This window comes from Heterocephalus glaber, unplaced genomic scaffold (genome assembly GCF_053883595.1).
Source record: "Heterocephalus glaber isolate CG9 unplaced genomic scaffold, H.glaber_assembly_v1.0 deba00001687, whole genome shotgun sequence".
Lineage (NCBI taxonomy): Eukaryota > Metazoa > Chordata > Mammalia > Rodentia > Bathyergidae > Heterocephalus > Heterocephalus glaber.
Genome location: NW_028258412.1, coordinates 10,549,348 through 10,574,136, shown reverse-complemented (window position 1 = coordinate 10,574,136; position 24,789 = coordinate 10,549,348). Strand labels below are relative to the sequence as shown.

The window sequence follows — 24,789 nt, the reverse complement described above, 5'->3', positions numbered from 1 at the left end:
GACTCGATCTTCTTACTAACACATTAATCCTGACCGTAAAAGTCCTATTACTATCACTGCAATCTTTACCTTACACACAGGGAAACTGAGGCATGAGGAGGAACTGGCCAAGGTCACACAGTATAGTAGGACAAAGTAGGGGTGGTCTTCCCTCCCACCTCAGAACTCTAGTACAACTGTGATTGTAGTAGCTTTTGCTAAACATATACATAAAATACATGCATGCATGCATGAACATACACATATTTTTTTTCCTTGAGACTAGTTCTCACCATGTTGCCCAGGCTGGCCTCAAACTCAAGATCCTCTTGCTTGAGCCTCCCCAGTAGCCACTATGCCTGGCAATTTTTGCTTTTTAGGGGGTGTTTACTGGAGACTGAACCTGGCCTTTGCACTGAGCTACAAGCTACAACCCCAGCCATATATATATATTTGTGTGTGTGTGTGTGTGTGATATTAGGGATCGAACTCAGGACCTTGCGTTTTCGAGGCAGGTGCGGGAACCACTGAGCTAAATCCCTGGCTCTATTATATTTTTAATGGAGTCATAGCCCTACCACTTACTGAGCACTTCCTACCTGAGCTCTTTTGAAGATTTTTATGTGGCTCACCTCCTTTAATTGTCACAGTAACACTATACCAGAGGGCACTATTATTAGCCCCATTTTATAGACAAGGAAACTCGGGCCCAAAGAAGGGAGATCCAAGGCCTGACCCCACACGAAGGGAAGATGAAGAGCCAGGGCCAAAGCAGTTATTCCCCAGGCTTGGCTCTCAATCGGGGCAATGGCAACCTGGCAATGCCTGAGACACTTCCGGCAGTCACAAGTGGGAAAGAGGCAGCCTGTCTATCAAGGCCAGGAGATGCAGCTAAGCTTCCTACCACGCACAGGGCACCCCACAGCAAAGAACCATCCAGTCCAAAGGCGGTGCTGAGACTGAAAACGGTTCTAGGTCCTGTAGTGTGCGGCCCAGAGAGGGGAAGCATTGTGCCTGGCTACTCCACAGGTTAGGAGCTGGGAGGACAGAGCTGGGGCCCTGAGCCTCAGTTTTATATCAGCAGCTGAACCTGGCTGGTGGAGCAGAGGGTGAGCGCCCAGTGAGAGGCTCTGGGATGAAGCTGAGTAGCTTGGCTGGACACTAGGGAGCCATAGCAGTTTCTTGAGTTAAGACATTTGCACACTGGGACTGGCAAATTGGAAGGTGGGTGCACGTATTAATAATGACTGGCGGCAGCAGCAGCGTGTGTGTGTGTGTGTGTGTGTGTGTGTGTGTGCGCGGGCGGGCCTGCCCCCACTCACTCCAATCTTGCCGGTTTTGGCGGCCATCATGAGCGGTGAGAGGCCGTCGTTGTTGAGCACGGCCTCCAGGTTGCTGTCGGGGAAGAGGCGGGCGCACTTGAGCAGCAGCAGGTCGTACATCTTGGTGACAAACTTGGTGTTCTCGCGGGTGTTGTCGGCGATGGCCACCAGCGCGTGCAGCACGGTGTTGCCGCGCGAGTCCTGCCGCCGCATGTCGGCCTTCTTGTGCGGGTTCTCGGTCAGGTAGTTGACGATGTGCGGCTGGTTGGTGCAGGCAGCCAGCGACAGTGGCAGCTCCCCTGCGGGCAAGGCGGGCGGACGGGGAAGATCAGTGCGCGGCCCAGGGCGGACAGACACCCCGGCCTTGGCGCCGGACAAGCGCAAGGCACCTACAGCCACGAAGACCACACAGTCGTGCCGGGGTGGGAGGTGGGCGTGGCCTCTCGGGGGGAGGGGATTCGGGGCCAGTGGTGGTTGGAGGGTGGGGTGGCAGCTCATGGGCGTGGCGATCCGGGCGGGGTGTGGCCAATCGGAGCATAGCTAATTTGGGGCACAATATTGGAGGCATGAATATTTGAGGACCCGGAGGTTTCTACTCATGGGCGTGGCTATTCCTGAATGTGGTTATTCAGGCAATTGGGATGAGTATTGGGGGACATGGGTATTTGGGTATATTGCTACCTATAGGTGAGGCTATTCAGGCTGTCCCCACTAGGGGCATGGTTATTCAGGATGTAGCTATTTGCGGGCATGGCTATTTGGGATGTATTTGAGGACATAGATATTTGGGGGTATGGCTATTCGTGGGCGTGGTTACTTGAGGCACGGTTATTTGGGTGTAGCCATCCAGTATGGCTATTCACGGGCGTAGCTGTGATTTGGAGTCAGTGGAAGCCTGGACTACTACGATGGATGGTGGAATTCTTTGTGGGACTATGTCTCTGAGCCTCACATAACATGTACCCCTAAGCAGGGGTGATATTCAAAATATTTCTTTAGTCCAACTGTGATAATATGGTAGTGATGGAGTTTGGGGCTGAGGATTTGACCGTTGGTTCCAGCATAAGGATATGAAAAGTAGGTGCTGGGTGCTGACACCGCATAGCGTGCTGGATGTTCTCAAGAGCCTGTCTACACAGATGAGGAAGCTGAGCCCCTATTCCCAAGCTCTCCCTACTGCTCACCCCTTAGATGCAAGGTCTCAGTGGGCAAGACCCACATAGGCCAGTGGCCAGCGCAGCTCTGAGTGTCTGAGGGGTGGCCAGGATTGTTTTCAGTCCACCTCATATCTCCTACCCTGAGCTCCCCTGGGCCCCCCGCCCCAGCAGGCCCCTTCTCACCAAAGTAGAAGTAGCCACCCTCGTCCTTGGGCTGGAAGAAGCGCCCACGGGCCTGGGCATGCACATCAGCTCCCTGGGCCACCAGGAGCTCCACATAGTGTTTGCAGCGGCGTTCAATGGCGATGTGCAGGGCAGTCTGGCCTGGGGGTGGGGTGACAGTCATCCAGGGGTCCGCCTTGACAGAGACCCCACCAGGCTTGCTTGGGGTAAAAAGTGGGGTACTGAATATGAAAATCAAGGTGGGGGCTGCAGGCCCGAGCCTTGGCCAGCAACATCAGAAGGTAGTACCCGGGGCTCCATATGCTTCCCAGGATGTAGAATTGGGGGCGCATAAAGCCCTAGGTCTGTGCATTGTAGAAGTAGAATTTTAAGTTCAAAGGCTATCCAACTTGTGGGATCCCAGTGGGCAGAGCTTTTCAGACACATGTGCTGCTTTAATCCAACAGGAAACAAAGGCAGCTTGCTGCACAGAATTTTCAACTTGGCATATAAAAGTCATGGACGTTGAATGTTAACATCAAGGAATCTGAAAGGCCAGATTTGATTCATAGACTCTCAGAAGCGAGAACAGGAGGGCTCGGGCACCTGCTGCCTTCATCCCAGCACTGCTGGCTCAGGTTCATTTCCACAGAGCCTCCATGTTCAATCCCATCACCTCCTAGGTCCAGAATTCCGGGCTCACAGACCACTAGGCTCACCACATCTCCAGTCTTGGCATTTCTGATTCCAAAGCTCAAAACGTCAGAGTGGCAGAGATAGTCATTTCCCATCCATCCATCCATCCATCCATCCATCCACTCACTCACTCACTCAACAGTGACTTCCTGGGTATGTGTTAGCACTTGAGGCCCAAACCAAAGCTCTCAGGGGTCAGATGAGCAAGGATATGTGGCTTTGGATGCCCTCTCCACCTCCCCGGGGCCCCACCTCGGTAGTAGATGTCTCGGAAGGGCGAGTTGATGAACTCTCGCATGTTGCCTGTGCGCTCAGCAATGTCCAGGAGCAGAGGGATGGTGTCATTTCGGCCATTGCTCAGGTTCAGCAGGGCCTTGGGCAGGCAGGTCTTCCCCGTGGATGGCTCTGGAGGACAGAATGAGAATGAGTATAGGATGAGGCGGGCTCAGCCCTGGGCTGCTGGGCAGGAAGCCAGAGGCCCTGGACTCTGTCATGCTACCTCTCCAGGCTGTTCCCCCATCTGTCTGGTAGGGACACGGGGCCACTCTATCTGCCTCTTATGATGCTAAACTCATGGGAGTAGAAATGCTTGGAAATGTGGGAGACCACAGCCTATATTTTAATCAATCATATTTGGGGGAATTTTTTGTAAAAAAATATATGTGAATGCAGAGTTAAAGTCAACCAAGCCAAGGTTGCAGCTCAGTGGTAGAGCATTTTCTTGGCCTCCGGGAGGCCCTGGGTTCAATCCTCAGTCCCAGAAAAAATAAAACAAAACAAAGCACAAAGTCAAATATATTCTTTTACTGCAGGACTTCTCAGGGCCTTTAACAGAGACTGTGGGGCTCTGAAAGCAAGAAACACTAGGCTGCATCTGCCCATTTACTGGAACACAGAATCCCTTTCCCCGTGAAACAATTACACGGGTGCCCTGAAGGGGAGCGGAGGGTGCAATGTGCCCCAAAGTGTATGCTGAATGCAGAGGATGTGAATCACCATAGGCAGTGGGAGCAAGTCTTGGGGATTCCAAGGACAGTAACACCGAAGGTATTAACCCATCAAACTGTTCGTGAGGTCAGTGTACCCTTGGGACTCTGGGTCCTCGCTGCCTCTCAGTAAGGCCTGCAATGTCCCTTGGTGATTTTCTTTTCCTTGTAATTATTTCTCTGGTTACAGAAGTTGATTTCTATCTCAAAAGAGTGAGTCAGTGAAAAGAAAACTCCCATGTGAAATGGGCCTGGGGAAGGCAACCTCACATTGAGGGCCCAGGACTGCCCTTGGGGTGGGAGACCAGGTGTGGGTCGAGGGCCACTTGCAGCCACCCACCCTGGGGTTCCAGTACCAGCTTTGCTCCTGACCGCCTGCGACCCTTTCTCTGCTTACTTTCTTTTCTAGTTAAATCGAAGCTATGAAGACAATTCTATGAGCTAGTCAATAGTCACTGACTAGCCCAGAACCAGGCAGATAGGAGCCCTCAATAAATATTGCTGTTGCTGGGTGTAGTGGCACACACCTGACGTCCCAGGGACTTGGGAGACTGAGGCAGGAGGATGGGAAGTTCAAAGCCAGGCTAGGCAACTTAGCAAGAGCTTGTCTCAAAATATACAAAATAAAGGGCTGGGGATGCAGCCCAGTGGTAGAGTGCTTGCCTAGCATGCAGGAGGCCCTGGGTTCAATTCCCTGCACTAGAATAAATGAATACATAAATAAATGTATGTTGTGATTATTCTCCCATGGGAGGGACTTTAGGAACCTTTTCCTTGCATGCCAAGAAGTAGTGGAAAGAATTTAAAAGCCTTGGGGACAACCGACTTCTAGGCCCAGACCCCAAGAGCAAGGTTGCTTGGACAAGCCTTGGTCCCCAGCTGCTTCCTGCTGTACCTCGGGCTCCCAGGCCAGAAGGGACACCAGGTGAGGATTTCCTGAATGAGTGACTCTGACTGCCCATCACTGTAAGCCAGGGGCTGCCTCTGGGATCGTGTGAAGACTCAGGGACAACCATGCACCGCTCTGGCCTCAGGGCCATCAAGCCCCTTCATCAGCGTTTCCTGTTGTCCAGCGACTGGCAGCTGTCCTTGCCAGCCTCATACCTATCCCTCCCCAGCCCACTCCAGCCTGCATGTGTCCTCATCTCAGAGCACAGTGCCCCTGTCCAGCAAGAAGCCTTGATTTTGCCCTCCTTGCTCTGCCAGGTCCACCCCCAGCATGTCCTGTTCATTGGTCTCCTTTTTCTCCAGTTTCTTTACAGCTCTTTTATCTTCGCTGCCACCACCTTGGCCCAGTGTCTGTTTTGCACATGCCCAAGACACCTTGGCTGTCCCTGGCCTCTCTGGCCTTCCCTTGCCCACTTTCCACCTAGCAGTAGCAATGGTCATCTCAGAGGTGCAACTCTCCCTGAGCAGGGCCCTTGTGCATGCTGTCCCTTCACCCACTCCTCGCTTTTCTCTTCACCAGGTTAATGCAACTCATTCAGACCCAGCTCAAGCGTCCTCTCCCCAAGATGTTCTCCGGGATTTCCTCTGGGTAGCTCAAATCCTCCAATACAGCCATTACTGTTTGCGACTGTGTGTTTATTTCTGTGATTGCTTGGCCAATGCAGTCTCCCCTAGGAGCTTGTGAATCACTTGAAGGCCAGGTCACATCGGCTTCACTCATCAGCTCCTGTCACTGTTTACCCCCTGCTAGCACAGCGCCCAATAACCAATTGCAGAAGTCGGAGAGCTGGGCACCCCAGGTAACCCCAAATCACAAGTGATCCAAAATGGAACCAGGCCCTGGATCTGGGCTTCCAGACCTTCAAACATAGCTATAGTCTGAGCCCTGGGCAAAGACAGGAGGAGGAGGAGGAGCTGAGGCTGCCCAGATGGATCAAGACACGCAGTTCCACAGCCTGGCCACCAGGTGGCAGTGTCTTAGTCCAAGAGGCTGCTGCAGCCAAGAGCTCTAAATTGCCAATTGCCAAATAGGACGTTGTGAATTGGGGGGGGGGGGGGGGAGCTCCCCTGAAAATCAGATGAGCTCATCGGCCTCTAGCTATAAAAAATGCAGGGGCGGATGCAGGTTTAGTGGAGCCTCGGGCTTGTACAATTTGGGAGCCCTGGTTACAAAATCCCACAAATATGAATGCAAAAGTAGGCCCAGGACTTTGGAAGGGGGCTGAGCAAGCCAGGGACCCTGCAGCTTAATTAGCATCGTGAGCCCGGTAAGTCCCCCCTCCACACCCACACTGACCTCTGCGACCTCTGGGACCGGCGCCCCCACACATGCACATGCACAAACGCGCATGTCTGGGGTTTCCGGACTAGATGGGAGCCGCTGCTTGGTGTTAGTTAACTCAGAAGGCAGAAGCCTTAGCAAGCCCCAGCTTTGCCAGACAAATAGGGTGTGCCAGGAGGGGCCTTGGCTGGGGCTTAGATGAGCTTATTTCCCAGTGAGCTCACCCGCACAGCCACGGAGATATTCAGAGGCAGCAAGAGATCCTCGACTTCCCCTCCCCTTGGAGGGGCCACTCCACACTTGTGCCCCCAAACAAGGCTGCCTTCCATGACCTGGCACCATGAACAAATTTTTTTCCTGGTACTGGGAATTGAACCCAGGGCCTTTACACTAAGCTATATCCCCAGTGCCTCCTGCCCCTTTGTTCTCTTTGAAAAGGTCTTGCTAAGTCACTAAGCTGCCCAAGCTGGGCTTGAACTTGTGGACCACAGAGTGGACCAGCATACCCAGCACAAGTGAATATAAATCGTCATTTTCTACTGAGGGACACAAAGACACTGCGTTGTATTGTTTTCTGTTAAGAATCAGATTGATAAATGTTTGTGTGGGAATTGACCCACGGACTCCATTACCTTGTTCTGGCATTTAATTTACTTAAAGTAACTAAAGTCTCGAAAAATGGCCTGAAGCTTTCTTAGACCTGAGCTGCACACCAACAGGAGCCAGCCTGAGACAGGCCCCTCTTTGCAGCAGGTGCCACACTTCAACACTGAATACTGCGCTATGGGATCATCTGACCACGTGATCGTGGCTGCGAGGCCCACAGCCCATGATGGCGCTGACCTGGACAAAGGGGATGCAGCCACCGCCCCTGATTTACAGGCTTAGACAAGGCTGGAGGCCAAACTCTGGGCTGCAGGAAGTGAGCTGGGTGTCATCCCAAGCAGGGATGCCCAGGGTTGGGATGGGGTGGGGGGCTCCCCAACAGTGGAGGCAGGAATCCCAGACAGACGCTCCCCTCAGAGAGGACCCCAGCTGTCTTGTGCTTGGCACTTTATGGAGCAATCTTTCCTCAGCGGTCAGGCCCACACTGGTGTGACTGTTCAGTTTACAGATGTGGATATTGAAGCACTGAGAAGTCACATGCACCTTAACTGGTGAACACAGGATTTGAACCCATTCGGATAGATTGCTTACCTACCACACTGACCTTTTCATAAAGGCAGAAGGAATCAGTGGAGGTAGCCAAGGCCCAGAGAAGTTAAGCAACATGGCAAAGGACACACTGGACCAGACTCCCTATACAGTGCTCATCTGGAGTCCTCTGACCCAAGAGGAAATGCTGAGGGGAAATGGAACTCCCAATGCCAGGCCCCCAGCTATGCCCGCCTGAGTGGCTCACCCCGGAACTCCTCGTCAGTCAGGCGCTTCTTGTGGGTCAGCAAGAAAGGGAGCAGCCCGTCCAGGTCAGCGGTGGAGCCCCGGGACACGATGTCAAAGAGGATGGGCCGATTGAAGACTTTAAGGATGGGGGGTGGCTGGGGTGCAGGAGCTTTGGGGCTCTGCGGCTGCTTCCTGGAGGGAGTAGGGAAGAAGGGTGGTGGGGTGCTTGTCCCCCATGTTCCCCACTGTCTCTTGACTTAGGGATCCAGGGATGGGGCCGGGAACTGAAGCCACAGGGAAGGACCAGACTAAGGGACTAAGGGGAAAGGATAGCTGGAAACACCAAGGAATGTTTTATCCAATAAAACATGCCTTGTACCTACTGTGTGTTGCGTAAAAACAGAAAGAAATAAACACAAGCCTGCCTGCCCATCTATCTTCCCATGCATCCACCCACCCACCCATCTATCCACACACACTCCCATCCACTCACCCACCCACCCATCCATCTATCCATCCACCCATCCACCCATCTATCCACTTGTCATTTGTTGAGTACAAACTAAGGCAGACAAGGACTGAAGGAGACAGAGAAAATAAAGAACAAAAAACTGAAAGGCAGAGTATCTCATTCATTCATTCCATCACTCACGCACTAATTCGTTCATTCAACAGACATTTGGGACACACGGGGCCGTGCTAATAGGTACTGAGCCCAGGGCCCACCACACAGTAAATGTTATTGTGATTACCCCTGCTGCCGAGTGCCTGCCGTGCCTGCTGTTCACCTGTGCAAGGGAGAGATGCCGAGCCCCAGCGGGGTGGAGAAAGGGCTTCATCCCGAGAGGGTTCAGGGAGGGAGGGAGAGAAAGTAAACTGAAAAACAGATGTGAATCGGAGGGCTTGGAGACTCAATTCGGTCATTCAACAAACATTAATGGGGTGGGCTGGGTTCTGGGAGAGAAAGCCAGTCTGGGGCACCTTGAGGCAGGAACCCTTCCTCTCTCTGTCATGTTCTCACCCAGCCAAGGGGAATCAGAATCGGTGAAAGAAAGGCACAAGAGGATGCAGAGGAGAAATGGAGGCAGACAGTCTGGGAGGGAGAGGGAGAGGCAGGGGCAAGAGCAGAGAGCAAACCCTTAGAGAGCTGTAGCAGGGCCAGGGTTGGAGAGACTGAGGCAGGGCAGGCTGTGGGGGTCAGCAAAGCTGGCATTTGGCTTCAGCCTGCCACCTGCCCATTGGAGGGAGCAGCCAGTTAGTTGCTCTGGTTCTGCTGCCCAGGGCCCGGATGGGGGTCCCGGGAAAGGGGGTCCCCCATGGGGAAAGAGGTGCTCCCTCATGGACAGGGCACATGCTGGGACAGCCACTAACCAGGGCATCTGCCAGCCCCGTCTCATGGCTCCTGAGCTTGGAACCTGAGCACTGCCCCTGCCAGGCCTCACTGAGGCTGCTGCACCCCAGTTCCCCCAGGGCCCCTCCACCGCCTCCAACTATGCTTATTGGGGTGTGAGGCCTTGGAAGGACTGAGGGAGGGGACAGGAGACACTGAGCCCCCAGCATCCAACAAGACCTCGGAGGGCCTGGGGACAGATGGAGGGGGAGGGACACTGGGGCACTCTGCTGCCCTGGAATCAGTTTCCCCTCCAAGCAAGGGTCCTGCAAAGTATCCAGCAGCAAGACTGACTGGGAGGCCATGGTCCTTGGGCCTGCCTGTCTCAGCCCTTGCCCGAGCCTCCCCAAGCTGGGACACCCTCCTTGATGCGGGGCTGCCCCTCCCTGCCTATCCCTCAGCCTTGGGCCTAGATGTCAGCTCCTCCGAGAAGCCGTCCAGGACCACCTTCCTGTACCCTCCCTCCAGCCTCAGTGCTGTCTCTTCTGTGCCTATTTTTCCTGGCTTCTGGTCTGACAGGACCCAGGTGCCATCTGAGTCGGGGCAGAATCTGGTCCAGCTCCCCCCAGGGCAACTGCACAGCCTAGCACAGGGATGGCAAGCAAACCTTTTAGAAACCGAGTGCCCAAACTGCAACCCAAAATCCACTTATTTATTACAAAGTGCCAACACTGCGATTAAACCTGAATACTGAAGTTTTAGTTTAGAAAAAATAACTGCTGCTGGGATGACTCAGTTTGCATGCCAACAGACAGGGCTGTGTACCCACTGTGGCACACGTGCCATGAGTTTACCACCACTGGCCTAGGACATAGTAGGTGCCCAAGAAATACCCAGGCATGAATCTGACTTGCTGAATAAATAAAGGGATGGCTCCTGGCCAGGCACAGACTGAGAGAGGGAATTGGGCCACCACAAGGGTAATCGAATCTGTGATCAGTGAGGCCTGGAGGAGAACTGGACCTCTACAGGACATCTCCAGACTGGACACACAGTGGCCACCCAGAAAAGGGGCTAGTGTCCAAGTCTGGGTCAATTTGGGGCATGTTAGGGACAGCAAAGCAGGACCCAGAAAGGTCCATGAACTGCACGCACTCAGCAGGAGCCTGGAGAAGAGAGACATGAGACTAAATATGGGGAAGAAACTAGTCTCCCCAAGGGACCAGGAAGGAGGCTCAGCCTCATCAGGTGGTGACAGGCACCTAGGCTTGTGGCATGCCACAAAAACCACATGTAGATGCCAGGCAAAGGCCTGAGAGTGGACAGCAAGGCACAGCTCAGCAGAGCCCCTTAGAGGAGAAGTGGTCCACTTGGGGTGGGGTGGGGGTCCCGGCTCTGTCCCCAGTGAAGTCAGGAAGAGAATGCACGTTAAGGGCTGTGCACTGTTCCCACGGGCTTCTCCACACTCTCCAGTGCTCTCAGCCAGGCCTCCTTCATGAAGGAGAAAGGGTTAATGTCTCGAGGCCGCCATCTGTTAATGAGCCCCAGAAAGCCGGGAGGTGCTCAGGAATAAAAGTGACACTTGGAGAAGTGGATGAAAATATGAGAGAATTAATGAGTCAGCGAGTAGGCAAATGAATGAGTGAATGAATAAATGGGTAGACAGAGAGCTGGATAGATTAATTGGTGGTTAGGAAAGAAAGAAAAGGAGGAAGAGAGGAAAGGAGGGAGAAGGGGAGAAGGAAGAAGGAAGGGAAGAAGGGAGGGGAATGAAAGGAAGAAGGCCTACAAGCATTAGAAATGTAATGAATGAACGATTTCTGAATAGTTTGATAGCTGAATGGTTGGACGAGCAGAAACAGTGGGCAGATTGGAGGACAGACGTACATCTGGACAAGTATATGGCAGATGAATGGAAAGCAGGTTGTATGGGTAGATGGCTGCATAGGGATGACAGATGGGCACATACGTAGATAGACATTGGGATCAGTGGAAGGTGGATGGGTGGATTGGACAAGTAGAAAGACAGGCATCTAGATGAACAGATGTGTAGATGATAGCTGGATAGATCACTAGATATAAAAATAAGTGGATGATAACGAATAAAGGTAAAGTTGGTTAGATAGGCGAACAGACAAGTGGATAGATGGGTAGATGAATGGTGGGTTGATGATGAGGTGAATGAAAAAGCTGATGGATGAATGAAAAGAGAGATGGGTAAATAGTTGTATAAAGGAGTAGATGGATGGATGAACAGATAGATAGATGATGGATGAATTAGTAGATGGACAGATAGATGAGGGGATGGATGGACGGATGAATTTCTGGATGTTCATCCACTAATCCCATGCACGGAGGATGGATGGACAGATTCAATTCAGAGAGGAGACCATTGACCAGGCAGCCAGCAATACTCACTCTATGACCTTTCTTCTCCACCGCTTGTTGTCACTGGGATGGTGACGGTAGGTGCCGTAGTCAAAGAGTGAGTCCATGGGTGCTTTCTTGGGCCCAGGCACCACCGAGGACTCATACAGAGTGGACTCAAGCAGGTCGATGGGGTTGGGCACCCCCTTTCGGAAGGCACCCTGGAACTTCATGCGCAGGTTGGGCCGCCCATCGCCCTGGCCAGCGTGGCGACCAGCATCAGCGGGTGAGGGTGAAGAGGAGCCCTCGTCCCCCTCAAACAGATTGGCCAGTGAGGAGAGGGGGAAGGCTTCCCCACCAGAAGTGCCACTCTCATCCCCAGGGGGCTCTGCCAGCTCCCCAGGCCCTGTACGGGGGCTGTCACCAGGATCCGCCATGCTGGCCCTGGGTCTATCTGCCATGCTGGCCCTGGGTCTGTCCGCACAGCTCAGCCTGCAGGGGAAGGAGGGGAGTCAGGAAGAGCTCGGCCAGTGGTGGGGGCTCCAGGAAGCCCCCTCCCACGTGGGCAAACAGCATGCCACCAGCTGCTTCAAAGCCACCGTTGTAATGACAGGGGTTGGGGTGGCCACTCCCAGATGCGGTTGGCGGTCAGCCCCAGGCAGGAGCCGCAACAGGGGCCTCTTTCAGGAGTCTGAAGACATGGGTCTGCCTCGGGCCAGTGACCCTGGGCACCAGCTAGAGGAGGAAGGGCCTCCGGGTCACACTGGAACCCCAAACGCTCCTACTGACCCATGGAGCCAGCTCCAGAGCCTGGTTCAAAGCCAGGTCCACACTTAGCCACTGTAGCACATTAAGCAAGTTGCCATTTCACAGCCTCGATTTCTTCATCTATGAAATGGGAGAATCAGCAGAGATCTTGCCAGCCCAGGCCCAGGGCAGGGCCTGCCACAGAGGAGGGCGTACTAAAGCATTGAGCCTCACCTTCCAGCCCAGTGGGTGCTCAGAAAATCCACACGAACCTACTATGCCCACCAGTGGCCCTTGGTCTCCCCCATCATTGTGGCCTCATTTTACAGAACTGGAAATCGAGGCTCCCAGACTTCAGGCGACTCTCCTGGTTACACAGACCTTAGCTGACTTCCCGGCCCTGACCCTTCCCTGCCCCCTGCCTGGGTGACTCCTGCCCACCTCAGTTCCCAGCTCAACTGTCCCCTCCCCTGGGAAGCCCTCCCCAGCCCTGCAACCTCGCTCTCAGCCTCCATGCCTGCTAACAGTTCGTTCCCAGGCTGTGAGCACCCTGACCCATGGGCACCCATCTCTCATGTTCACTCCGGAGACCCCACGGGAATCCAGAGCTTTAAAACAAAGGTGTCATTTGCTCCCGGTTCTCAGAGGAGGAAACTGAGGCCTTCAGAGGGGCAGCCACACAGCCTGAAGGGACAAGTCTGGCTGGCTCCTGCACCCAGAGCTCAGCCAGGAGCAAGGGCAGAGAAGGGACAGGACAGCCAGCTGTCAGCCTCCTGCTCTCAGCAGCATGCTGTGGGCCAGGCGGGGCTGGGCACTGAGGGCCAATTTCCTGGAACTCTTTCCATCCCGCTCAGGAGGCAGGGACATTCTGAACAGCCCTGTCTTGTGGGCTCCCTGACCAACACATATGCACAAGAACAAACTGGTTCCCCCTGCCATGTTTGCTCCTTAGTTGCCAGGAGGGAAGGCCTGGTGTGTGGCCAGGCACACGGAGGCTCAGAGAGCCTGGCAGACACCAAGAGGGAGGCAGCACCTGGACTTGGGAGTCATTCAGGCTCCAGTTCTATCCCAGTTCTACTAATGACACATATGGGCCAGTCACTTGACCTCCTGAGCCTCAGTTTCCCCCTCTATGGTAGTAGCTTCTTGCAGAGTCATAGGCCTTGTTAATGGGATCGGGCATATCCAGTGGTGTCCCCAGGATTACACTGGGGGCTGTCAGTTATTATCAGCAAAGGAGGAAAGAAGAATCAGGAGCACAGGTCTGAAGTCAGACAAAGCCGGATAATGGCCCTGGTAATGAGCCGCTGTGTGACCTTGAACGATTCACTTCCTCTCTTAGGGCCTTGGTTTCCCCCCCTGTAAAACCAGGGTGCCTTGCCTCCTCCTAGGCCCCCACTCAGTGGCAGCACCAGTGGGACCTCTGGAGGCATCAGCTCCTGTCCACCTGCAGTGAGAGCCATACCAGGATCCTCAGGCCCTTGTGGCCACTGTGTGACTCTGGTCCTTGCACTCCAGGAATGGGGGGGATGTTGAGGCAGGGAGGGGGGCCTATTGATGCCAAGGCATGGCGGAGTGGGTTACTCTCCCAGCCACAGCCCTCCCGCCTCACTGGGGACCCCGAGGTCAGGCATGTTCCCCCTGCAGTTAACACTTCCCTAATTCCATCACCGTGGCTCCTAAAGGAATCCCTAGGCCCCATTAGGAAGCTCCCAAAGTCAGAGACAGCTGGGAAGGTCCTTTCATCTCCTCACAGCAACCGGAACCCCAGCCCTAAGGAGCCCCAGCCTAGACCCATCCAGGAGTTCTGGAGTCAGCCAGCCTGGTTCAGATCCCTGTTTGGTCTCACTTGTACCTCAACCATGATTAGCATTTGAGTTATGATGAAATAATCATTCCAAAATAAATCACATTGTCCTTGGGACCATGTAGCTCTGACAGTGCTGGGTACCCACCGGAGGGCCTCACATGGTCAGTCTCATCCAAGCCTCTTGCAGATCTAGACCAAGGACACTTGACTATGTCTGGTGACACATTTGGTGGTCAACACTGTACGAGGGAGAGGGCTACTGGCATCTAGTGGGTCAAGGCCCAGGATGCCACAAACACCCTACAATGCACAGGAAGGCTACACACCGAGACAAGACCTAAACGCCACTGGGGCTGAGGCTGAGAAACCCTGCCCTGCAGGTAGGTAATGCAATAATTCTCCTTTTAGAGGACTGGGGATTTAGCTCAGTGGTGCCATGCCTGCCTCACAAGCGCAAGGTCCTGAGTTCAATCCCTGGTTGGCAGAGGGGGGGGGGGTTCTCTTTTTACAGATGAGGTCACTGAGGCTCAGAGAAGCTGAAGTGACTTCCCCAAGGCCAGGTTAGCAACAGAGTCAGGATTAAAAGCCAAGCAGCTGGCTGCAGAGCCCAGGGTACCCAACCCCTCAGTCTGCTGAGCATGGCCTGGAGCCTGAACCACACTGAGCCCTTCCCATATCTCACTCACAACTCCCAGCCACCCCGGGAAAGAAGGATTGCTACAATCAGTCCACTGTACTCTCTCTGAGCCTCAGTTTCTCTACCTGTGAAACAGGTTGGAATAATAGCTCCTATTTAGTATGGCTTTTGCGACATGAGGCGGGCCCAGTGTCCCATGGGCAACTATAAACACTTGACAAAGGTTGCTTCTTGTCATATTTTATCATCACCGTTGTGATCGGTTCTGATCCACCTGTCGGCCCGCTCCCCTCCCCCACCGACAGGTTGCAGGGCTACACCCTGGCGTGTCACAGGCCACATCCAAATCCACCAGCCCCCTCCCAGCCTCTCCCTCACTGATCCCCCCGAACCTGGTGAGCAAAGCTAGCTACTGCTCCTATTTCATGGCCAGGGAAACTGAGGCTGAGACCACCTGGGGAGTAAATGGCTTGGTAAAGGTTTCTGAACTCCTATCCCTGGGCTCCTCCACCCACCCCAAATAGTACCCATACACTCACATGTAAATACGTGTGTACACATACACACGTACACCGGCACTTGCACAAGGCCAGCTCTACCACTCCGTGCCAACTCCCTCCCCTAAAGCTGCCCTGCTCTCTGTGGCTGGGGACAGAATTTACTCCCGGTTCTAATTTGCCCTGAAGCCTGTGATTACACATTCCAAACTCAGGCCAGCCTAGGGCGGAGGGGAGTGGAGGAGGTGGGGAGGAGAAGGCGGGGCCAGGGCTGGGTCACAGCATCTCTTGTGTCTTGGGTTTCCGTGTGCACATGCGTGTGTGTGTGTGTGTGTGTGTGTGTGTGTGTGTGTGCGCTCACAGGGCCCTCTATGCCAGCATGGGGCCACACCAGGCAAGAGTGTGAACATTTCACTTCCCGGCATCTTCCCAACTGTGTGCATTCGCAGCAGTGGTTTCCAAATGTGCTGTTTCCAGTGTCCAAACCCTGGTTTAAGATATATACACCAGACTAGAGTCTGCACACAGATGCCAGCCAGAGCAGAGTGGGCAGAGGGAGGAACTGAATCCCAGGGCCCAAGGAGCAGGATTAGGAGCGCTTCATCTATTCATTTAGTTGACAAAAGTATGTTGGGGACCCACTGTGCACCAGGCTCTGTGCCAGTTAGGAACAAAACCGGGAGAGGTCCCTCCTGGGGCTGCCCCTCTGATGGGGAACAGAATAAACCAGACAAACCAAGCAGCAGGCATGACCAGTGGTGTTGAGCGCTGCGGGCATCAGAGCAGCCTGAGAGTGGCCCAGGGAAGGGGCCAGGAGGGAGGGTCCCAAGCAGGGTGGTGAGACCCAGCACTGAGACAAGGTCTCCAGTCCTTCCCTTCTGCCCCAGACAGACACCTCTGGCTTCCTAAGAACCTGGCTCAAAGTCTAGGAGTTGAGCCAGTGTCTGGCACAGAATGAGCCCTCAACAAACAGCAAACTGCAGGGTGGGTGGCAGAGTCTCTCCAAGAATACTGCATCCGGTGGGAGGCAGAGGGCTCCTGGCTCAGCCCCCAGCCCCACCAGGAGGGTGGAAGGAGGGCCCATCCTCATGGTCACCGTGGCTTTGCCTGATCTCATGGAAACACTGGCACGGCTCTGCCAAATCCCAACCTCCTGATTATGACCAAGGAAAGCTGCTTAAATGTGGGGGCAAGTTTGGGCGCGCGGAGCTGCTCCACTCCAGGGGAGGGGACTCTGGGGACCTGATTCCTCTCAGATCTTTCCCTCTGGGATCAATTCCCCAACAGGCATCTGTCTGTCGGGTACCACCTGTTTGCAAGGCACCCAAGGAGGCACAGAGTGGAAACTCCCAGCCTGGGAGGGAAGGCAGATGGTTTCTCCTCCCTCCAGCCTTTGTCTGGGCTGTTCCCTGTCTGGAATGCTTTTCCTTGCACTGCCTGGCTCCCACTCCCTCACAGTGTTCGTTGTGTGTGTGTGTGTGTGTGTGTGTGTGTAGGTGTGAGTCGGGGGGGGGGGCGGCAACCCAGGGCCTCAGGCATGCAAGACAAGCGCTCTACTGCGGAGCTACACCTCCAGCCCTTCTATAATAACACTTTCACACTTACTTATATTCTTCTATTCATCTGCCTCTTCCCTTCCGGAGTTTTAGTTCCATGAAGTAAGGACTATTTCATGTCCACTGTCTCCCCAGCATTTAGCATCAGGATGAGCCAGGATGGGGCAGCAATAAATATTTTTCTTAGACCATAAGAACAGGAGGAGCCAGGTGTGGTGACACACCTCTGTAATCCCGGCACTCTGCAGGGTGAGGTAGGAGGACCACAAGTTCAAGCCCAGTTGGGGTGACTTAGCGAGACCCTGTCTCAAAATAATAAGATTAAAAAAAAAAAAAAGAATGGGATAAAAGGGCAGAGGCCATATGGATAGGGGTTGCTGGGCACACTGAGGCACCAGGAGCAGAAAGGCAGGAAGATGGGTGTGGGGGGAGGGGAGGGGTTGTGGGAGTGGGGGTGGGGCTGGTGCGAGAATAGGAACCAGACCTCCGGGAAGGGGCTCAGACTCCCAGGCAAACCCTCTGCACCCCACCCCGGGGCTCCCTGGCCAATCCATGGGACGCCACTTCCTGCACTGCCCTCAGATAAACATGACTACGAGCACCTGGTCCTTCTGATCCGTCTGTCCCATGTGCGTGGGAAGGGACAGAGAAGTTGTGTTCAGCCCCTCCTGTACCTGTCGGGGGAGGAAACTGAGGCTTAGAGAGCAGTCACTTATCCAATATGGCCTGGTTCCAGAGGAAGGAATCGGGACTAGAACCTATGAGACAGGCCACCCTGAGACAGGTACCTGATCTTCCTGGGCCTTGGTCTCCTCACGGGTAGAATGGGGATCTCGTAGCACCCACCAAGGGCATTGTCACTAACAGAGGAGGCGTGGTAACACTAGGTCTGAGGCCAGCTTAGAGCATGTGGCAGCATACAGTTATGAGTATTGGAGGCAAGGGACAAACAGGCTGAGGACCAAGGATGGCAAGATGGCCAGAGAAAGCACAGCAGCTGGACCCAGGGCCTGAGAAGAAGACACAGCAGCCACCGTGGAGCAGCGTCCCTGGGCACTCAGCCCGTGGCCAGGCGAAATCTGCCGCCTGCCAGGCTGCCCATGGCTCCCAGCCCCTGGCAGGGTGCAGTGGGGGGCATCACGCCATGCTGGGCACCTTCCCCAGCCCGTATTTACCTAGTAGGTCTCGGCCCAGCCCGCTTCCTGTTCTCTGCACACTGGCCGCCTGTCCAGGGCAGACAGAGCCCCAGTGTCCTGCTGGGTCTCCCCCGCATCTGGGAGGGTGTCCCCCTCAAAGCTCACACCACCCAGGTGGGGCAGGTCTGGGGTGACTCAGAGGGCCCTGCAAAGGGCCAGCAAGGCCACAACAGTTACTCAGTTATTCTGCAAACCCAAGAGGGCTGGAGGACTCCAGCAGGGCACACAAACACCCCTATGAGCTCTCACCAGGATCCTGGGGGTCCCAGGGGTCTCTGTCCCTGGGATGGGAGCCGGAACAGGGGACAGCGTGGCTCAATGGTGAAGAGCATGCCCTGCACAGACACAAAAGCCACATGTTGGAGGACCCCATTTATACTCAACGACCCAAACAGGAAAGTCCATGGAGACAAAAGTACATTGACATTGCCAGGGGCTGGGAGAAGGGCACTGTGACTGCTCATGGGCATGGGCTCCTTTTTGGGGTGATGAAAATGTTCTGGAGTTAGATAGTAGTAATGTCCATACAAATCTGAATACTCTAAAAAACAACTGCTGAACTGTACACTTCAAAAGGCCGAATAGGGCCGGGGGATTTAGCTCAGTGGTTCCACTGCCTGCTCCGAAAGCGCAAGGACCCAAGTTCAATCTCTGGTACCAAAAAAAAAAAAAAAAAAGAAGCCAAAAGGCCGAATTGTTGGGCTGGGGATTTAGTTCAGTGGCATCTCGAATGCCTCAAAAGTACAAGGTCCTGAGTTCCATCCCTGGTACCAGAAAAAAAGAGGCCAAGTTGTAGGGTACATGAATTACATCTAAATATCCCCTCTTGGCTTAGTGACCTTGGCCAAGTTGCTTTCCTTCCCAGGGCCCAGCTTTCTCGGGGCATCATGGTATGGGTGAGGATTAAACACACACAAAGTCTTAGCACGGGAGCCTGCACACAGTCAGGGCCCAAGGACATGAAGTTGCTGCCCTGGGGGGGCCCTGGGTCCTCCTTCTGGTTTCCTCCCATCAGAGTCTGATCCCAGGATTCTGCCCTCTCTGACAGCCCTGCTCAGAGCGGGATGCTACTCAACTCCAGCCCCAGAAAAAGGAGGCCTGGAAACTTGAGGGCCCCTCTTCTCCCTGGCCCAGCTCCTCTCCTAGAGGAGAGTCCCAGTCCCTGGACAGGATTTTGAAACCTCAAAATATCACCCAGGGGCTGCAGAAGTAGTTCAGCAGCACAGGGATTGCCTAGAGCGCGCGCGCGCGCGCGCACACACACACACACACACACACACACGCCCAGCTATGTTCTGCTCCCCACCTGCCACTTGCTAGCTGCGTAGCCTTGAGCAAGTCACTTTTCCTCTCTGGGCCTCACTTTCTTCATCTGTAAAATAGGGGCAATAATTACTGCCACTCAGGAAAGGTTAACTCATTTTTGCTCCATAATTATTTAATATACTATGCATTCATGCTTTAATTAAAAAATAAAATAACAGCTCTTAGCCCAAAGGGCTGTTGTGTGGATTAAATGCTGTAACTCAAGAGTTTAGCATGGTGTCTGGCACACAGTAAGTGCTCGATAAATGGCGGCTGCTCTGTTATTGCTGCTAACCTTCCAAAAATGTACAGCGGGGGAAGACGAGGCCCAGAGAGGACAGGTCAGAGCAGGGGGGCGAATCCAGACTTCCTGGCCCCAAGGCCAGGGTTCATGACACTGCAGAGACTTGGCCTCCAGAAAGGATTTTCTCATCACCTCACTTCCAGCCCTCGCCATCTCTGGAAAGCTGTCAGGACCACAAATGCCCATTCCCAGCTGGGAGACTGAGGCCCAGACAGCACAGGACACGCACCCATCCACACACGCATCCTGCTCCCTGTTCCTATGTGCAGAAGTCCCGGGATGCCCAAGCAGAGGAAGGAGCAGCACCCAGGAAGAAGAGGGTGGGGAGGGAGCCCGAGGCCACAGAAACCCAGTTTAGATCCTCTCCACTGGGCTGGCCTAACCACCAGCCTGTGCCAACTGCAGGCTTTTGTCTCTGTGGCTAACTGCTCGGAATTAGGATGAGGCTAACGCCCGAAATTTCACACAGCACCTTCCTCCCATTTTTTTTTTTTTTTTTTTTGGTACCAGGGATTGAATTTGGGACCTTGGGCTTGCAAGGCAGGTGCCGGAACCACTGAGCTAAATCCCCGGCCCCTCTTCCTCCCATTTTAATCCAAATCACAGCTCCAGAAGTTAGATGCTATTATCTCCATTCCCAGAGAAATAAACTGAGTCCCAGGAGAAAAAAAAAAAAGTAAAGTAAAGGGCTGACATTTATCCAAGACCTTCCGCACGCTGAGTGAGCACTTGCACATTTGCCTCCCATCTGAGGGAGGCATGACTGATACCCCCACTTCACAGATGAGCAAACTGAGGCCCAGAGAGACCCAGAGACCCAGCTGAGGCCGCAACTATCCACTGTCAAATCCATCTGAGTTCATCCGTGCTGGCCTACAAGGCTCCCCGGGCCACTCTTCTCAATGCCACGGCCTTTGGGACCATGGGCTGGCATTGGAGTAAGGAGCTGAGGTGCTGCACACAGCCGGGCTCAGAGTTTGAATCCAGGCGGTGCCCCTGGTAACTCTGTGACCCCGGGTGGATCACACCACCTCTCTGAGGCCCCATTTCCACATCTCTAGAAGGGAGCTGATTGCAGTACCCCCGGATGCTGGGTTGCTTGGTCGCTGTGAGTGTCAGAGCCTCCTACAGTGGCCTTGAAGCAGAAGGATGTCACTCAGATGAAAGCCCCAGGAGGGTGCAGGGCTCTCTTCTGTTCTGGTCACTGCTAAGTCCCTAAGGCCTCGAATGGGACCTGGCACTTCAAAGCTGCTCAAGACATATTCGATGAACGAACGAATGAATGAATGAATGAACATGAAAGAAACCAAAGAAAACCTTAGTCAGGCCCCTCCTCCAGCAGACAAGAGTCCCTACCCAGAAACCCAGGAGCTGACTTCCTCCCTCCCACCCTCCACCGCCCACTGCACGCAGGGCTCTCTCCTGAAGGGGGTCAGCTTTCCTGGTCAGTGGGGTGGAACCCGGGCCACTCCACCCGCAGGGAAAAGCAGGCACCCTGGAAGACAGGAGCCCTTTGTGCAGGCAGGGAGGGAGGCGGTAAGCAGGAGAGGACCGTTACTCACTACCCAAAGAAAAATAAGAGTATTCCATGGGTTAATGGCCTGCCTGGCTGCCCCCACGCCCCTGCCTCCTGCTGGGGCCTTTCCAACACCCTGAGCTCATCTGGAGCAGACTGCAAGGCTTCCTGTACACTTGGCGTGGCCTCCCGTGACCCTCCCGTACCCCTCCCGTACCAATGAGGAAACACGCTCAGAGAGGGGGGTCACCTTCTCAGTGTCACACAGCCAGCAGTGGAAGGCCGGGGCCAGAAGGGGGAAGCTGATGGTCAGGAAAGGGCTCAGAGGGAGGAAGGAAGTTGGAGTCATGGTAAAAGCCAGGGGCTGACTCCGTTCCTCATTCCTGCCTGGCCAGCTGGGGGACCCAAGGTCTCCCAATGCAGTCCAGGCCAGGGCAGGAGTGGCAGCCAAAATAACCCAAATCCGCCCCCCCCCCAGCTAACAAAAGTGACCTGCAGCAATCCTAGGTGGCAATCCCAGAAACAGAGGTTAAGCCATTTCCTGGGTTCACACAGCAGTGAGTGGCAAAGCTGGGAGGTGAACAAAGATGAGTCAGACTCTAAGAGCCATGAGTCCAAAATGGCTTTCTAGGCAAGAAGCTGAGACCATCAGTGGCTTTTCTGGGATGCCAGGGGACCAGAATCACTTGAATATGGCTTCTGGGTCCAGCCGTGCTGTGAGCCAGCTGGTAAATTATTTCCCTCTCTGAGACTCAGTTTCCTCAGCTGTCAAGTGAGTCTTGGCATTGCTGCCTCCTACCACATGTCCAGTGGGGTGAGGCTGGGGTACCACCAAAGTGATGAGGTGACAGGTGTCTGTTATAAACTAATTTTAAAGTGTCTGTGTTGGACTGGACACTGTCCACAGCCACCTAGAGAGCTGGGTGCCCTCACTTCCCCATTGTACAGATGAGGAAACTGAGGCCAAAGGAGGAAGGGAACTCACTGGGAGCCAGGATTTGAATCCGGGCAGCTGGGCTCCGGACCTAACGGTGAAGCATTACATTAGGAAAGCCCGAAATGTTGACAATTCCTGGCACATGGTCAACACCAATAAATACTTCGTGCCTGGAAAGGCATCGCCCTTGGTCCCAGTGCAAGTCTAGCTTTGCCCCACCATTACCTGGCAGGAAGGGGCTCCTGGAGGATGCCAGGAAACTCACCCTGGAATGGGCTGGGGGAGTAGGGAGCAGCACAGGGCGAGGGAGTGGGGCCTGAGCTCCGGAACTCAACTGTGTGCCTTGGACCATCCTCGAAAACTGAGGACTGAGAGCCCCTTAGACAGATGAGGAAACTGGGGCTTGGACAGATCAGCTGACTTCCCTCAAGCTTTCTGGATAAGAGAATGTCCCTTAACATCTGCTTAAACCCGGGGCCTGTCTGAAAAATTTAGGGTATCAGTTTTGTTTGCATTGCTGAAGATGGAACCCACGGGCTTGTATAAGTCAGGAAAGCATTCTACCACTGAGCTGCACTCCCAACACTTGCGATCCTCCAGCCTCAGCCTCCTGAATGCTTCAGCTCATCACCTCTGTGCTGCAGAGCATTTCTCCCCTGACTCTGAGCACCCCTGGAGGGTCAGTCCCAAGAAACGGAGACAGGTCACCTTTGAGGTTATGGGCATAGGTTTGTAATCAAGCAAATGAGATGCAGATCCCAGCTTTGCCCCTTCCCAGCTGAGATACCCTAAGTAATTGACTTCACCTCCCTAGACCTCAGTTCTTCCCTCTGAAAAATGGGTACAATAATAGTTTGGTATCTCAATGTCCTGAGAATGTTTGGCTCTGTACCTGACACACAGCAAGCGCTCAATAAATTTTTGCTACCACGATAATAACTTCTAGCACAGCCCATGCCTGGCTAAAGCAGATAGAACCTTGTACCGAGACTTGAAAGCAGCGGCCATAGGGCCCAGGACCACAAGTATCTCAAGAGATCTGAATTAATCTTTAACAGAATTGAATTCCACTCCAAATCAGCAATGTGGAACATTCTAGATGGTTCTGTGGCATGAAATAAATATTCTCCTGGCTCCTAAGACCTTATCTGTAATGAGAAAAGAGGAGATTAGAGTGTTTTCCCCCAAAGTCAAATAGGGGAAACTGAGGCAGACAGCAACTCGGGGCCTCTGAGAGGCATGGGCATCCATGTCTCGTGGACCCCACTATCCTAGGAATGCATAAAGAAGCTCAAAGGGCTCAAGTCCTCTCAAAAGCATTTGTTCAGGGATTGGGGTGGAGCTCAGCATTTAGCAACAGATGAACACGGGAAAGGCTCTGGGTTCGATCCCCAGCACCACTGCCACCACCAAAACCAGAATTTATTCAGAAGACAAACCATGCAATTGATATTTACTGAGCACCTACCACGTCCTAGGACACTAAGGCCCTAGGACATTATGGCTGGGTCCCGTGGCTTCCTTCATCACCTCCTGAGTTCCTCTCTGCACTCCCTAGCCTGGGGACCAATTAGTCTCCCGGTCCAACCCCCTCCAACCTTTCCCCCTTTACATGCAGAGGAAACTTTCCAGACCACACAAACAACTATGGCTCCCGGCCTAGGTCTGACTTAGCCCCTGCCTACCGGATCCCTGATCCCCACCTATCCACATCAAACACAGTAGACAAAAGAGACAATTTCTCTGCTGTACACACCCCAGGCCCCCACCCAATGACAGGTAAAAGTCAAGTCTCAGTGAGCGCCAATGCCTTTACCTGAATGCCCTTTCCTCTAACTCTGCATCATTCTTCAAGGTGTGGCGATACCAGCTTGACCTAAAGCTCCCCCAACCCTCCCCCAACCCTCCCGGGCCTGCCCACCCTCCCTACTGCATTCTCTTCTGGCCCTGTTTATTTAACAGCGCATGCTTACCAAGCACCTACCACATGCGCACACCTGCCTAGGGCCCCACAATTAGGTGGGGGCGCTGCCCACCTGGAAACCACAGCTTTGAGAAGAGCAACTAGGTCTCAGAGAGGGGCAGCCCTCTTTCATTCTCATCCCTGGGCCACTCTGGGTCCCAGGCACTTTGAGGAGGCCATGGAGGTGGCTGAGGCCTGGCTCACACAGATGAGGCCTGAGGAGCCTCCACAGCCCTTTTCCCGGATGTAAGGTGTCTGGATGTCCTCGGGGAATTCCAGGCATCTTCAGAGGGGCTCTCATGAAACACCTCCCTGCGCCTCCTGCCCCCTTACCATTCATGCCTTGGAAAACCTCCTTCCAAAGCAACCAGCCCTGGTTGGAGGAGTGAACCAGGCTGAACCATGACTGCAAAAAACAGTGGGAGAGGTGCCGGGGATTTAGCTCAGTGGTTTCTCGGCTTGCTGCGAAAGTGCAAGGACCTGAGTTTGATCCCTGGTACCAAAAAAAACAGTGGGAAGGCTTTAGGGTTAGCTCAGTGGCACCAGCGCCTGCCTGGCAAGTGCCAAGTCCTGAGTTTGATCCCTGGTTCCAGAAAAAAAAAAAAAAAAAAACAGTGGGAAAGAGGGATCCCCAGCCTTTCAGGTTCCCACCATTCTTCAAACAGAATGAGCCACAAAAAGGTTGCCCAGATGGCCAATTACCTTTTCT

The 24,789-nt window shown here is 53.9% G+C and overlaps 1 protein-coding gene across 1 annotated transcript in view; it reads right to left on the bottom strand.

Moving 5' to 3' along the window:
• Trpv4 (transient receptor potential cation channel subfamily V member 4) overlaps positions 1-24,789 on the bottom strand; it is a 45,499-nt gene that overhangs the window by 19,686 nt on the left and 1,024 nt on the right. The window contains exons 2-6 of the mRNA XM_087198477.1: positions 11,664-12,104; positions 7,935-8,107; positions 3,569-3,721; positions 2,642-2,782; positions 1,302-1,600 (exon numbers count right to left, since the gene is read on the bottom strand). Coding sequence (XP_087054603.1) covers positions 1,302-1,600; positions 2,642-2,782; positions 3,569-3,721; positions 7,935-8,107; positions 11,664-12,073 — 1,176 coding nt within the window. The 5' untranslated portion in view covers positions 12,074-12,104. The remainder of the gene's footprint in view (positions 1-1,301; positions 1,601-2,641; positions 2,783-3,568; positions 3,722-7,934; positions 8,108-11,663; positions 12,105-24,789) is intronic.